General features: G+C 27.4%; 1 protein-coding gene across 1 annotated transcript in view; it reads right to left on the reverse strand.

The window, feature by feature from the left end:
* The window catches only part of LOC107453721 (A disintegrin and metalloproteinase with thrombospondin motifs 6), a 113,659-nt gene that overhangs the window by 51,230 nt on the left and 45,250 nt on the right, over positions 1 to 17,179 (reverse strand). The window contains exons 3-6 of the mRNA XM_087161456.1: positions 14,379 to 14,532; positions 12,049 to 12,236; positions 9,391 to 9,480; positions 3,393 to 3,523 (exon numbers count right to left, since the gene is read on the reverse strand). Of these exons, the coding sequence (XP_087017582.1) occupies positions 3,393 to 3,523; positions 9,391 to 9,480; positions 12,049 to 12,236; positions 14,379 to 14,532 (563 nt within the window). The remainder of the gene's footprint in view (positions 1 to 3,392; positions 3,524 to 9,390; positions 9,481 to 12,048; positions 12,237 to 14,378; positions 14,533 to 17,179) is intronic.

Consider the following 17,179-nt stretch of genomic DNA (forward strand, 5'->3'; position numbering starts at 1 on the left):
GAATATGCTATGGTGCTTTAAAAAAAATAAAACGTAACTTCAATAACTATATTTTGAATTCTCTTTTTCACAGTGAGAAAAATAAGACTACTACATGCAATTAATTCCACTTCAAACATATAAGTACAAACACTCACCTTATAATTTTTTCAACGAAACAAGGTGTTGCAGAGATAATAACAAATTTAAAAATTTTTTCAGAGAAATCTATTTGACCAGGTAATCCAAAATATTGCTAGATGACTTCCTATTGTTTGGCAGTAAGCTATTGTTACCAATCAATCTAAAGAAAAACTTTCAAATTCTTATTTTTAATGAATATATATGAAATGTTCCTTCACTGGGTAGTGTTCCTTCACTGGTTGGTTTACCCTATACAATTCTTTTTTATCGTTTTAAGGAATATAATTTGATGCAAAAATTGTGCGTCTTACAATACAAAATTTTTTCAACCATTATTGTATAAAGTAATAAATGTATACTAAAAGTTATATTTCGTATGGAATTATGTTTGGGTAAACGAATTTTACAATTGTCTGCAAAAATTTTTGAATTTTGTTAAAAAGTTCTTGAGACATAATGCGAAAAGTAAAGTTAACATTAAGGGGTTAAGATTTTGGAGCACTGTCCTGACCAAGCTATTGGAACCATATTTCCCAGATTGCGGCTAACCCTCAATGTTTAGAGCCAGAAATCTGAATCTGTCAAAAAAAGAAGAGAAATTACGTTTTTGTGTCTAATTTTGTAAATTAAAATAACGTCTGCTCAAATTAATTAGCATATTTAAGGTCACCTTCTCGATCCATTAAGATGGAGTCCTAGAACGTGCAGATTCGATCATTAGATGAAAAATTATTCAGGTTTTATAAAAAATGTGAAACTGAAAAGAAAATTTACCTGCATTAAGGGTTTATATGCCATGCTCAAAAGGTATCATGAAAAAAATACAAAAAGTTATCAAACATTATAAAACAATATTTTGTTCTTAATTTTACTAAAAGTTATAACCAAAGTGTTTCGGCAAAAATCACCGAGCTCTTTGCCTTCCTTCCATTTCAGAAACATGGTAAATTTTGCCATACTTCGATAGTTTTGACTACACTTAAGTGTTTTTTGGCCTTTCCATATGTGTAACGTTATTTAATACTTCTGTTAGTAAAATAAGCAAATAATATCATTAAGCAAAGTTTTAACAGTGATCTTATTTATAAGACCACATTCTAGATTTTGCTTCAAATAATATGTGATATTTTAAATAGTACTTCAAATATCACGGGTTAATTTAAGATAATTAAATTTATTGGCTTACTCATTTTTATTCCTCTACTTATAGCATAAAAATTTTAATACTTAAAATTAAATTACAAAGATGAGCCAACGAAATATTGCTATTAGTTTTATTCGGAAAATTTTCAGCTTGAAATATATCTTTAGACAATAAGCGGTGAATTATAAGAATTTAAATCAAGAGTGATCAAAGAATACATAACCTTGTTTAGACACTATATGTAAGCACTAGTGTCAAAAAAGTAAAAGGAAAAGCGTAAATAATTTTCCGCTCTTTTCATATTCTGATTATTTGATAGACAAGGTAAAGCAAGGTATTTAGAATATTTCCGTATTATCACTTTAGTTTATAGAAAAGTGCTCAATATTCTAAGGAAACACAAATTTGTTTTGACTTGCTGCCACTGGTTAACGGCCTTCACTAAAAACTAATTGCATATAGGTTTGGTTTTTTAAATAGTCATTAAATAAATATTTATAATTTGATTCAACCTTTAAATTACTCGCTGTCCTTTCTCTCTCAATTGGCAAAAAAATTAAAATAATTTGTTTCATCTTGGCGGCAAATAAAATATATCTTATTTAATTGATATGCTTTTTAAACACAAATAAAAAAAATAAGTACAGTACAGAACCCGTTATCCGGAAATCAGAAAACCGGAAAACCAAAAAACCGGAACGAAATTTGGTAAATTTTCCCCGCCATTTTTAAAAAAAAAAATTTTTTTTTCCTCGTAAAATTTTAGGATTTTTCTTTTTTGAAAGATGTTTACCTTACCATCATTTTGGAAATAATCATTAGTGTATTACTTCATCGTTTTTTCTTCTTTTTAAGATTATTTCCAAATATTTTTCTTTTTTTTAGTTGGGTTTAACAATAAAAAAAACGTCTTTCTGTAGCGATTCAGAAAACCGGAAAAATCAGTTATCCGTAATAGCGATGGTCCCGATCGTTCCGGATAATCGGTTCCCTACTGTACAAGTAATAAAAATTTCCGTAACAGGCTGTATTCTATTGATATTCCAACATGCGTTAATTTAAAAAAAAAGCATGTCAACCTTCTTATGGAGTTTTAAAATGTAATGAAATGGGGCTTAATGCATAGAAATAAATGGGCATTTTTTGTTTGCGCATATTTTACTTAATTTCCCCGAGTATTTAGAAGCAAAGAAGATCTGAAACATATATTAAAAATAAATTTTGTTATCAATTATACCTACTAAATAAACAATTGTATTTTCTTTTGCTGTTCGTTTTTCAATCCAACGCAATTAAAAATAGAATGAATTGCTAAATAAAACACGGCCGAAACATTCAGAAAAATTTTAAAAAATAATAAATTATTGTTATCCTTATCCTCAAAGGAAGTCAACGAATAACTCAATTTTTCAACGTAATAAAAATAACATTTTTCTTTTTGAATTCGTGTAAATGATAAATAAATGATTTACAAAAAAATATTTAAAAATTAAAAATTACAAAGGAGTCCATATTTCATAATTTTTAAAATTAAAAAGTAAACAACACATAATCTTATCACATAAACTGCTGTAAATTTTTAGATTAGTTCATTACTTAATTTAAAAATTGTTATAATTTTTAAAACACGTTCAATTATTTTTATCTGCTAAGATAAGATATTTTTACAACTTTCTAATTAATGAAAAAAAGTAGTTGAATACTTAAAATAAATAGTTTCCATGATTTTTTTTCTATGCTTCACATTTTTATTATTCAAGTTTAAAAAAATTCTCAAAGCCATGGCGTCATAAATGTGTGTATTTTTTCTTCAATTTTCTTTTTTTTTTTTTTCAAATGTATTTTCAAATATAGTTTGAGTTTTAGTTTCTATATACTAAAATACGTAACTTTCACTCTCAGTTGCACTTGACGATATATAGTTCTGACAATAAATCTTAGACCGAATCATCCTGCACTGTTATTAATGTTTGAAATTAATTTTTATACTTTACATTTTTCTAAAGCTAATTTTATCCTTTATTTTTTTTAAACTAGTTTTTTCCGTTGTTCATTTTCAAAAAATACTGTTTTATAAGTAAAAAAACGTAATAAATTAATAAAATGGTGCTTACCGCATTCATACCTGGTGAGTAAGACAGCTACATCATGATGGTTTGGATGAGTATCATCTTTTGGATTTACAAATTTTTGCCATCGACAAAAGCTACGAAGTGTATCATCAGCGTGCTGACTTATGCTCAGTTCTTCAGCCTTCTGAAAAGGGTACAAAAATAGTCTGTAATAATAGCAAATATTCTGAGAGTGTTTTAAGTTACTGCTGCTCAACATTTATAATGTTGGTTGAGAATGTAGTAAAGATGCAAATACAGGGTCAAACACATTCTTATGGTTAAATAAAAGTGTCATTTTTATTATTTTTTTAAGTTTTAACAAATGAAAAGGACAAAGGAATGAAAATGTAACAAATAAAATTCTCATAAACACAAAAAAGCCGTTAAAAATTCTAAAAAATGAATGAATAAGTAACAAATGAAATTCTCAAAAAAACAAAAAAGTCGTTAAAAATTCCAACAAATACATTCATATGATTTAAAACTGTTATTTTATTATTTTTTTTGGTTTCAACGAATCAAATGAACAAATGAATGAATATGTAACAAATGAAATTCTTCTAAAAACAAAAAAGTCATTAAAATTCTAATAAATTAATGAATACGTAACAAATAAAAGTGACAGAATAACAAAGAAGTTCTTAAAATTTCTAACAAAAATTCATTCTTCTCATTAAAGAAAACTGTTATCTGATGATTTTTTTGTTTTAACAAATTAAATGAACAAATGAATGAATATGTAACAAATAAAATTCGTATAAAAACAAAAAGGAATTATTCTTATAAAATGAATGAATACGTGATAAATAAAATTCTCATAAAAACTAAAGGACCTAAAAATTCTAACAAATGAATAAATAAATATGTAACAAATAGAATTCTCATACAAACGAAAATGTCGTTAAAAATTCTTAAAGTAAAATTCAAAGTGAAAAAAAAATTTTTTTCAACAGTTAAGAATTAATCTTCTACGCATTGAAGTTACAAAATCACATGATTTGCATTATACATTTTATACTTCATAATTTGCTAAATGAAAAATTTTTAAACTGGGAAAAGCTCCCATACAATTTATGAATAAAATATTACAAACTAATTATAAAAGTAATTTCCACTGTACATTGAGAAAGAAAAGTATGATCTGGTTAAAACTTCCAGAATATGGCAAACTTTATCGTGTTTCTGGCCCTATGAGGACACTAAAAACTCGGAAATTTTTACAGAAGCGCCTAGGTATTGATTTTGGTAATATTAACAATAAAATATGGTTTTATAACATGTGATAAAAGTGGATAAATATGGTGTCATGTTACTTTAGAGCCTGGAATAAAAACCATTTATTCAGTTACATTTATTTTTCAATTTGTATTTTTTTACTCAGTGTGTGGAAATAAGAATTATAATTTTGAAAAGTGGTATTTTCGGTAAACCGTTAGCATATGAATGGAAAAAATACTAATTAAATGGTTTAAATGTAGTAGATTTTATGTTTATAAATAATTATGTTATAGAATAAAGATTTTATTTTTTACTAGGTATGCCATTATCATACAGTACGATAATTTTCTAGAATTTTTTTTTCTGCGTACCTTAACAAATAAAAATTGATGTTAGTTATGGTATTCTCTAATTAGAAGGTTACCTAAAACGACGATTCGAATATTATACACTATAATATCGATAAATAACATTTAGTGCAATGTTAATTTGAAACTAGAAAATCAGTGCTTTAAAATTTATAAGCGTTCAAGTAAAATTGTTTAGGCTCTAGGTTTATTTTACAAAGTGATTAACATAAGTGTTCAAACATTTTCATAGTCTATTTTATCGTAAGTTTAAATTAAAAAATATATAATTTGCTTTTCTTTTCGTTTATTCATATTTTAAGTTAATTTATATCTTTTAACTAAGATTTTTTATCATTATTAGTGAGTTGTATGTTATTTAAAAATATTCATTAAAAAAGTATTTTAAAAGACATTATTTTGTTGCACGCATTGTCTCTTTTAGTTTCGGCATAATATAGCATCATCGATTAAAATTTTTGAACATTCTACCGAGCAGTAAATTTGTTGAAACGTCGATAACATAGTAAGATGAATCATGCTCAAATTTAACCAGTATCATGAAATCGAATAAAAGAATGAATAAAATGTGCGATAACAGGAATGTCCAACGTGCTCTAATACTTCGGTCAGCGTGCATACATATAGCGCAAGAGATAAAAAAAATAAACTATATAGTATGTTTGTTTAAATAATATGTTTGTAATATAGTTTGATCTAATGATCGAATTTCAACAAACTAAAATGTGTACCTAAATGTGTAAATGTCATACAAAAATTATTTTTTTGTTTGATTTTGGGCTGCTTTCTAAGTTTATATTTATTCATATATTTTTTTTATAAGTCACTTCTTTATCACTTATACAAAATTTAAAAAGAAAAAATATATTTTTATTACATTGAAAAATGAGTCATTCGTTGACTTTCTTTGAAAATTATGATAACAATAACTTATTATTTTTTAAAATTTTTCTGAATATTTCGACCCTGTTATATTTAACCATTCATTCTATTTTTAATTACGTTGGAATGAAAAACGAACAACGAAGGAAAATACACTTCTTTATTTAGTAGGTATTGCCTGAATTAACGGATGTTAAAACAGGTGGGCATTGTGGAAAAAATTTAGTAAGTATAATTGGAAAAAAGAATTTTTTAATATATGTTTCATATTTTCTTTGCTTTTAAATACCAGAGAAAAGTAAGATAAATATACGCAACAAGCAAAAAAATACCCAATAAATTTTATTTCTATGCATTAAACCTCATTTCATTAGCTAACACTCATTAGCATTCGATGAACGAACCTTATACATGCTAATGAATCTGTGGTTACAGCATTTTTATGTAAGAAATCTGTCTAAGAATCATACTTTGTCTAAATAACGATATACTTTATTTTTCTTTGGATTCGATTTCTTAACCTTCAAAATATAGCAATAGCCGCTCTCTGAAAGATGTGGTCTAAAATAGTGCTGTTGTTTTTAATGCCACTTTCCAATCCAGAAAGCCTGTTTGGTGAAATCAAGAGTATTTAAGGCAGAGGGAGCGTTTCTTGTTTTACAGTGGGGCAATCTATGGTCAAGCTACACGCACGTCACAACCCGTTCATAAGGCGGCCCCATTTATTCATTCACAGATCGTAATTTTGACCAGAACCAAAGAACGATCAATCTCCAATTCACTACCCCCAGAGGTATAATTTGTTATGGGAACACGGAAGACTTTGTGACCCGACAGATTTAACGTCAATATTTACTACACAGGGAGTCTTTTGGCAGGCGGATATGAAACTTACGACCTCTTTGACATGGGTGTAACGCCCTACCAATCAAGTTATCCCGACCGGTCTCAATAGTTAAGTCAAATTTGTCAAAAATTTGGGTCCTTAAATATTAGTTACACTATACCTATAAAACTACTTTCAAGAATTATTTTAACTCACAATTACAGAATTCTTTTTTCCAAAGTTATTATCAAATAAAATGTAAATTTTTAAGATAATTTATTGTTTTTTATTATTAATTTTAAAAAAATAGAAATATTTTTGAATTATAAAGCATTTACATTTTCATCTCATTTTAAACTGTGTAATTTTTCTATGACAAAATACAAAATTTAAACGAAATCAACCGAATTGTTTCTCTCCATTTAAATTTCAAAAAAGTCGTATTTTTCAAGTTTCATGAGTCGTTTATATTTTGTCATTTAAAATTAGCATAGTATAAAATTATGTAAAAAATTGTATACCTTACAATTAAAAATTTTATTCACAAATAAATGCGAATAATTCCGTAAGTACGTGACAATTAAAAAACAAAAGAAATAATTGCAAGAACACAGAAATTGTTACTATCAAAAAACTAGTTACAACTGATGACTTATTAACACACTTTATTCTTGAAACCTTAACATTGCATTCAAGAACAATAGCTCATTGGGAAAAATATGAGATGCAGCTGTCTAATAAAAAGTCATTAATTTTACAACCTGCAATACCTGATAGTTAACGTATCTATTGTTCTAACTATCAATTTTAGAAATCACATTCAGGGGCACAAGATGAAGTGGAATCTCGAAATGAAAATGCTTCCTTTTTCTTCAAAGATCGAAACAAAATGTTAGAATTCAAGAAACAAAACAAGATGTACAAAAGGAGTTTTCATACTTGAATTCCCACCAGACACCCTTTTTTTTCTCTTCAATGAACAATAGCAACCGGCTCCATTAAATTCATTTTTTAAACCACTTCACTTATTCAGAGAAGGTTTATTTCTCATCCAATAGTTCGTAAAATGAGAGACTTTGCAAAGATAAAAACTTTTGTTTGGACTTTTGTAAGTGGTTTTTCCAGTTTTTTATCTACAGTGAATAAAAATTCTCTCAAAAATAAACATTAAGGGAAGTGGGCATAAATGTAACTATGAAGCAACAATAAGGCAGAAATGTATACATGCACATTGTATGTGATTAATTTTGGGTTTTTCCTTTTGTCGATTTTTTTATTTGGCTTCTTAAACGGACAAAAAATTCTGATAAAATTACCATTTAGTATAGTAAGAACAATACTGTAAAAAAACAATCGGTAAAATCGCAGTAAGTAAAACAAGTACAATAGGTAAAAAAAAAAAACATAATTCTAGTTAATAAAACCAAAATATACGGTACTTTAGTAATTTATCGTACATATGGTAACAATTTACCAGAAATTCTCGTCTCCAAAATTATAGTTCCTATTATCACACGTTTTGAAAACATACAAAAGCAAAACAAAACTTGGCACACAAAACTGAAAAGCAAATTTGTCCGAATAAACGGTTTTCATGCCAAGCTCTAAGGTACAATGAAAAAATTAAAAATTTTTACCACATTTACAAAATTTTATCACATGTAATAAAACCATATTGCTTTTACCAAAGCGCTTGGGAAGATTTTACAGAGCTCTTCGGTTCTTCCATAGACCCAGAAACGCGGTAAATTTTACCATATTCTGGTACTTTTGACAATACTTTTTTCTCAGTGTATTCAACTAATTGTTAAAAAAAATTTAGAATGAGTTGTAGTACAAAGTAGTACCAATGGTACAAAGTAGAACCATATTGCGATGAAAATAAATTTTTCTTGAACCAGAATTCATGAAATTGTGTTTCAGTTCTAATGTAAACATAGTCCATATTGACACATTATTAAGGTTTCACCGAATTTGCGTATTATAGTTCGGAGTTTAGCTGATATTCCCAAAATTTAAGTTGTCTTTTAGGTTACAGAAAATTTACAAAATTGCAAATTAAATTAAATTACATTAAATAAAATAATTTAAACAATTCATTTATTTTCGCTTCTCTGGAAATTGAGTTTTCAGTAAATATACAGTAAGTTACAAAATTACACAGACTTAGTAATAATGTATTTTTACTGCACTACGTGGTAACTTCAATCAACTACTTAACTCGCTAATTTAAAATTGTTAAAATTTCGAATTTGCTAGTTTTAACATTCAGAGAGAACATATTTCAGTTTTCAGTTTGGAATGGATGAGTCTAGTCAAAACTACTAGAATATGTTAAAATTTACCATGTTTTTGGGCCTATGGGAATACGAAAGTTTGGTAATTTTGGTAAAGTAAACTATAAAATATGTTTTTATAGTATGTGATAAAATTTGGTAAAAGTCGTAAAACTTTTATCATGAACATGGTATATAAACCATTTATTAGGTTAAATTTACTTTTTCATTTCGTTTTCTTTTCTTAGAAAATGGGCGGAATATGAACTAGTATTTTGAAAATCTGGATTTCTAGTAAGCCGTTACCATATGAACGTAAAAATTACCAAATGAATAGTTTAAATACCGTACATTTTGGGTCTTATTACGAGAATTATTGTTTAAGGTACTTCTGAGTATACGTCGGAATTAAACGAAAAATAAATGAAATTATATTTACCTCCTGATCTTCAGTTTCAATAAGAATTAATCTTACTAAAACGATATTTATAGCATTGCCTATGCTGGCATCGTGATATAAAGAAGAGACCTAGAATACAATACGACAAATAAAATAATTGTTATCAAATGAATTCATTTTATTTAATTATATAATTTTTCTCATCATTTATGGATAACAAAACTTATAAATTTGGATTTTTTTTTAAACAAGCCATTGAGATTGGTGAGTCACTTTATTTTATTTCATAATTAACGTAAAAAAAACTTGTTATCATTGTGGACGAATTTATTCCATATTTATAAACTGAATATAATTAACAATTTCATTAAAATTACTTAAATTTTTTGAGTTATCAAAATCATATGTTCTATTTTCTATTACAGCTCTATTTATAAATGGCTTCTTTTCGTTTTAAAAAATAATTTTTTCTGTAAAACTCACCAAAATTTTTTGTGATAGAAACATCGATTAAATTAACAAATATAACTGACTTTGGAAATCTATATATCATTTACTTTATAAGTGATAATTAATAACAAGAATAATAACATTTAGTAGCAATGATAACTAATATTATAATATTAATAATAATCAGTTCATTATAATGATTTAAAGTAAGTAATAACAATCATATTATTAAGTAATAACATCATCATTAAGTAATAACATCATAAGTAATAACAATCATAAGAAAATGATGAAAGGTAGAATAATAATAAAATAGATAAAATAAGATGATTAAAAAGAGGAATATCTTTTTTTTTCATATTAAATCTCTAACTAGCAGCGGCGTAAATAAAACTACGTTTGTCATAACGAGTTAAATGATAAAATAACAACCATGTTATTTCAACAAAATTAATACGTGTTTGGAGAGCTCAGAGAAAGAAACTACCAAAAAACGTTTAAAAAAGAACAATATTTTGGGTTTGAACTCATGTTATGGATGATCTGTATTCATATAACTTATTCTTTTTTGTATGTTTATCAAATAAGTTGGCACGTAATGAAATTTTGTTTTTGTAAGCAGCTTATATTTTTAAAGCTAAAGTTTCTTAACTCCCTAAAATATTAAGAAACTTCTACCAGAATTTGTAATTATCTATATTTGTCGCTGCAATAGGATCAGACAGAACACTATATGTAGGGACGGAAAAAGAAAGTCACGTATTCTGTATCAGTTTTGGACTCGTATCAACACAGATATTACTATTGGACTCATATATATTTGCTTTCCAAGTTGAAGGCAGTTTATATCTGTTTCACTTTCAAATTACTTTTAAATTTAGAAAGGAGTTTCTTAGAGTGGTGATTACATTTTTGTGTTGTATTCAACGCTGTTTTTCGAAGTTCTGTCACCAAGAAAAATAAAAAAGCAATAGTTTATATACTTTACACTCGAAGAAATGCGATGATTTTTAACTATATACATAATATTGTCGTGAATAATCTGTGCTTTTGAACAGACAAATCAAAATCAATGACTTATTCTCAGTTTTTGCAAATTTTTATGAGTCCAATTAATGCAGTATTGGAGTAAATTTTTAAATATAAAAAAATTTGACCACAAACGTTTTTCATTTTTACAAAACTGTGGTTTTTCTTCATATTGACGTTTTACACCATTTTCAAAATAAGCGTTGACAGCGCTTTCTTTAGATAACCTAAACTTGACATAACAGTCATCAGTAACAGTTGCAACACAGCAGTTATAAAAATAGCATATTACTCAAAAAAAAAACATTTCATGTTACGACAGAGCCTTCAAAAAACAGCCTAAACAAAAAGCGAATTAATTTAATATAATTAATAAAAATATATAAAAGCGTAATATCACTTTCATTCGTGTTACCGTTGCATGCCAAAATAGTTATGATGGCTCTGCGATAAATAAGATTTTTACGCTCTGATGCCCAAGACTGATTGAGAAGCTGTTTTAGATGTAAGGTTGAAAAATTATTCACCAAAATATTTTTTACCAAATTTTAATAATTATTTTATGCAGATTTTTATCTAAGAAACCTTATAGCAAGAGAGTTAATAAATGTAATCAAGGTGTTTTTTTTTTTTTTTTTTTTTTTTTTTTTTTTTTTTTTTTTTTAAAGAAAAAGCGTGGGTGCATTGCAGGGTAAACTGGAGATCTGTGGACGGGACATCACACATTTAGTCACCAATAGGTAACGCAAAAAACCGCTTGCTGACAAAAATATTTTCTTTTTCTAATTTTAAATAGAACATACATTAATTTTCAGCAATAAAAAAAATGCTTTTTTTTTGGGTCAGAAATTCGAAGAAAAAAAATCCGTCAGGGAAAGAGTTAATAAGTTAACTACTCAGGTCTTAGTAATTTTTCCGTTTTTCAGCGAAATTAGAAAAAAAGTTCCCACAAATATTTGTCGTTGAAAGAATTAAGCTTTTTTTTTCCTTTGTTTTCAGTGTTTTTTTTTTGCGTGAGCTTTTTCATTCTGCAGTTTAATTTTAAATAATAAATAGTGACAAATTTTTAAAAAAAAATTTAACTTAAAATCGAAAACAGCTATTATTATTATTACAAGTTTTTACACACTACTTTTTTAACATCTTTGTAATCATCTATGAAATAAAATAACACCATAATTTTAAGCAGTGAACAAAAATAATAACAATAATACTAACCATATTCATTACTGTAAGTATGTAAGTCTCAATATCCTCTTCTGAGTAATAATCCACCATCATCTTATCAGCAACAACCAGTGTTTCAACATTTCTCTCCGTACTTACTGATCTCTTTCTCCTTCGCCGCTTCAATGAGAAACTATTATCTTTATCTTCCTGATATTTAAACTTTATAAAATCATCAGCTGCAAAGAAATACTTTCCATTAGGTTTATCAAAAACTAGCGTTAAATCATCAATAGTTTATGAAATTAAAATACGAACATGCATGTTTCATAAAATAATTCTGCTGAATAACATTTCGAATATAAAATAGGAGGATAATTCAAAATCGAGTAAAAATTCTAATATAAATTATCTTAGTTTTAGCATATTGTTAGATATTTTTGGCGGTAAGATATGTATTCATTTTTTAACGATTTTCTTTTAATTTATATTATATTTCGTATCCTTATCTAAGTTTTAATTTAATAAATAATACCAAAGATTAATATATTATAGAATAATTTTAGTTCAAATTATTCTTTTTAAGAAAAATAAGATAACGTAATAAACATTACTGGATAAAAATAGTTAATTTCAACATATAATTTCAAAAACCAAACAAATATGGAATTCTACTAGATAAATTTTTTACCTGATTATAATTAGTGGATTTTTCTTTAAAATTTTTTTTCTTTATTTTAAAAAGCAAAATAACATTTACTTCGAATTCTAAACACCATCAGTGACTTGCTGAAACTACTGAAAATTGTTAATAACTAGTGGGCTGCGCCCCCTGCTCGCTAACGCTCGCTAACCCCCGAAAATTGCTACGCAATCTTTCATTCGAAAATTCCACAAATCATTTTCTTTAAATTTAATTGAAAGTTGAGCACTCTTGATAGGCATCAATTTCGATTGCAAGATAGTCCCTCAAATACTAATAGACACGAAAGAGATGGAAGGAAAATTTGGTAATAGTAACAACGATTTTTTTCATAATTTTTGTGTACAAAGCTTGCTTCTATTTTTTTGTAGGATGCGCAAATTTCAACCTGAAATTATAACATTACAGTCCAGTTATAGTATGAGTATTTCTTCGGAAAAATGAATGACTTAGAATTTTTTTTGCAATCTTATGTTATTATAAATGATACCTAATAAACTTCACTGTTAGTCTCTGTATGCTATCCCTTTTTAAAGAAAAATTGGGATGATTTGAAGTGGGGAATAAAATTCAATCTAGACAACAAGGGAGAAATTTTGTCTGCTGAATTGAATAAGACCAACCACGAGATGATCGGACTAAATTGGAAAGTAAAAAGGGTTTCTTCAGAACAAGCACAATTTAAAAAATAGTTCTCATTAAACAAAAAATCCCATTTCAATTTTTGAAATATTAGTACTATTGACTCGTGTTATGTCTCATTCGTTTAAGTGCATCCAAAAAAACATAAGAAACAACATCTCAATTGTCTGTGTAGCAATGTAAGATGTGTAAATAAGGGCAAGTACAATATTGTACTTTTTTAACATAAAACACTTCTAGTAGTTCTATCGTCCCAAAACTGGCCTCATTTAATTTTGTGTAGTCAAGTGCACCGGAAGCAAAGCCTCACTAGTCTGTATAGAAAAATTGTTATCTGTTAGAGAATTGTTGTCTGTATAGAGTTCAATTCTCCCCCTGAAATCCTCCCCATTTCTTTCAAAAAAAGAGGAGAACCGCGGTGGCTCAAGGGGTAGAGCGTTCACCTTCCAATGAGGTGACCCAGGTTCAAAGCTCAGAGCTGGCTTGTTGATACATTTTCTGCTCTTAGCTCGCCCCAACCACAACGCTTAAGAAAACAAATCCTCAGTGATGGACGGATCATGGGTTAGAATCCCCTAGCCGTTGGGCTAACTATGGGAAGTTTTCCTCTCCATGTAACGCAAATTCGAGGTAGTTCCATCAAAAAATCATCTACGAAGGCTAGCGTGTCGCCATACTTGATCCAGCAGTTCCCTTGTCTTTTAGATTGGGTTCAAAATTCCAAGGCTGCGGAGTTGAACATTGATAGTCGTAAACTCAGAATTGGGTCAGCTGTTCAACATCCGTTATAAAATTATATAAGGGGAGCGTAAAGAGAAGAGTAGAAGAACAATTATAAATCTGTATTATAGTTAATTTTCTGAAGCATATTTTACTGGACTGTTATTAAAAAAAAACAGTAAAATTTTTAGCTGTTATTGGTAGGTGTTTCTATTTTATTTCCAACTTTTTTTTAATTTATGTACCCCTACTATTAGAAAAGAAAAAATAGGAGTTATGAATTTAAAGATAAAATTGTAGTATGAGTTTAGCTTACCTACATTTCCACAAGTTCCTCCAATTGACTTCTGGGCTTTTTCTAGAGAAGACTTTTTGTAAATGGCGTGTGCATGACCAGTTGAAATGTTTGAAGGAACTTTTGCAATAGGTTCAATAAAGTATTCTTCATTTCCAGTTCTAATTAAGCCAGTCTGTGAAAAAAATATGAGTTTAAGAAATGAGCTTTCATGAACTGTTAAAAGATAACGGTAATTAACTTAGCTAAAGTTAAGATATGTTATTTGTATAAAGCTTAAAGGTATATAAAATACAATCAACTTACGCATTTATATTCTCTTATTAATTTCATCTACTTTTTGTAGATTAAATGAACAGATTACCGGAAAATTGCCTATGCCTTTTAAATAGCATTTAGTAAGGATTAAATTTATTTTATAATATTCCATGAATTTTCCGCATATTTTCATCCACAATTGCAAACTTCATTGCATCCTATAAGTTTAAGAAATTTGATTTTAACAATAATGAAACAAAATGTGATATTTTGTCACCAGCTTTTTTAGTGAGAATTTGTTTATTAAATTGTTGTTTAGAACTTGTTTATTAAAAACACATTGAAAAATACATGATGTTAATACTTTTTATTGATCATTGGCCCATATTGAAAAATGCAAAAAATATGTATAACTAATATTTTAAAATATATTACAACACTCTTTGCTGAACTTGTTTATTTTAAGCTTTCATAACAAATGTAAATCTCAATACAGATATAATATAAATTATATATACATAAACTCTGATAACAGAATTTTTCCGAAATAATTTGAAACAAAACCGTATATGAAATATATTATGTATTAGGGTCAGAAAACCAAACATCTTGCAAGGCTTCTTGCTAGAAAAACCACACAAGCTAAAACAAATTTCAGGTCTCGGATCATTTAAATAAAGCAATTTTTAATATCTCGCTCTGTTCCGAACTCTATAAAGGATGCAGCTAGCTCATTTAGTAAATCTTGTATAATTTTTTTAATTTTTTAAGTTAAGTTTTTTAATCTTAGTTTAAGTTTTTCAAACATAAAATACGTAATAAAAAAGAAAGAATGTAATCAAGATGAATTTCAATTTTTCGGTTTTTACAGATCCGTTTATCAACTAGACAAATGAAGATACTCTTTTTTTTTAACGACCAAGGCAAATTGACGAAACCTTTCTAAATTTTTGGCAAAAAGATGCAACTGAGATCAGCTTCTTATCAAATCAAATAAAAGAAGGTCTTTTAACAGTATGTTGTGTGATTGAAATGGATAACACGTGTTCTACTATTGAAATAATCAGTGAAAAGAGAAAAAAGAAAGAAAAAAGAAAGAAATTAGAGTCCTAAAATGCTGTACAAGGTAGAAACGAATGAAATTACAACTTTATCGTTTGAAAGCCATTTATCTTAAGTAGAGATTCATGTCATCACCGGTGAAATGATCTACTGTCACATCTATCATAGCTCTATCATAATAGTTAATAGTTTAATGCACCTAATGTAATGTAAATTGACGGTATATAAGTCTGTCATTGTGAAATGCCAATGCTGAAAAAAAAGTTAAGACAAAGCCATCACGTCCAGATATCATTCACGGGCACCTATTATTTTAATGTAATCATAAAAGCAAACACGCTAGTTTTCTTTTCGAATATTCAAAAAAAATCTATAAAATATATTTGAATTTAAAATTAGTAGTTGCAAAATTAACTAGACTGGACCAGTTAAGTTAAAATATGGACGAAGAAAAAAGTATTGTCAAAACTATCAGAATATGGTAAAATTTAGCGTGTTTCTAGTTCTATAGGAACACCAAACAGCTCGGTGACTTTTACCAAAAGGCTTTGGTAACGATTTCGGTAAAATAACCAACAGAATATGGTTTTACACTCTGTGATAAAATTTCATTAATGTGATAAAATTTTGTAATTTCATCACAATACTTTAGAGCATTACATAAAAACGTTTTAAATATCTGACTTTTTTAAAATTAAATTTGCCAGGAACTATTCAACTGATTTTGCAGAAATTTCGTTTTTTAATCATGCAAAATTATATTCTTTTAAATTATGAAAAAAATTGCATGCCTTGCAATTCAATTTTTTTATACCTTTTTTTATACCTAAAATAATAAATATTTACTGAATGTTATTTTTTAAATAGAATTATCTTTGGATAAACGAATTTTATAATTGTGGGCAACAATTTTTCAATTCAATTCGTAAAAAAATTTCTCGAGATATAGCGAAATACGCAAAACATAAAATTAACATTAAGGGGTCCAAACTTCGGAGCTCTGTTATGTCCAAACTATTGGGACCATATTTCCCATAATTACGGCTACCCTCCATATCTTGGGGGTCAGGAATTTGAATCCGTCGGAAAAAAAGGTATCCTTATTCAGAGAAAGTATATTTCTGTGTCTGATTTCGTAACTTAAAATATCATCTGTACTTATTAATTAGCATATTTAAAGTTTACTCGTCGAGCCATACAGATTGAGTCCTAGATCATGAAAATCAGATTATTAATGAAAAGTTATTTAATATAGTCTGTTTTTTTTTGCACAATGTACATTGATTGTATACAATATAATGAGATTGTGAGACGTTTGCTGTTCAGTTAGTAACTTGCTTTAAATGGATATCAGCGAACAAACAGTATTTTTAAAATATTTCAGTTTAATATTGAGCACTGTTAGAAATTTCTCAGAAAAAGGATTAAATAAGAGCTTATTTTATCATATTCAAGTAAAACAGTCAAATAATCATAAATAAGATGATATTCAAACTATTAAC

Source organism: Parasteatoda tepidariorum, chromosome 4, assembly GCF_982258835.1.
Source record: "Parasteatoda tepidariorum strain Cologne lab strain chromosome 4, Ptep-v5.0, whole genome shotgun sequence".
In the NCBI taxonomy this organism is placed as follows: Eukaryota; Metazoa; Arthropoda; class Arachnida; order Araneae; family Theridiidae; genus Parasteatoda; species Parasteatoda tepidariorum.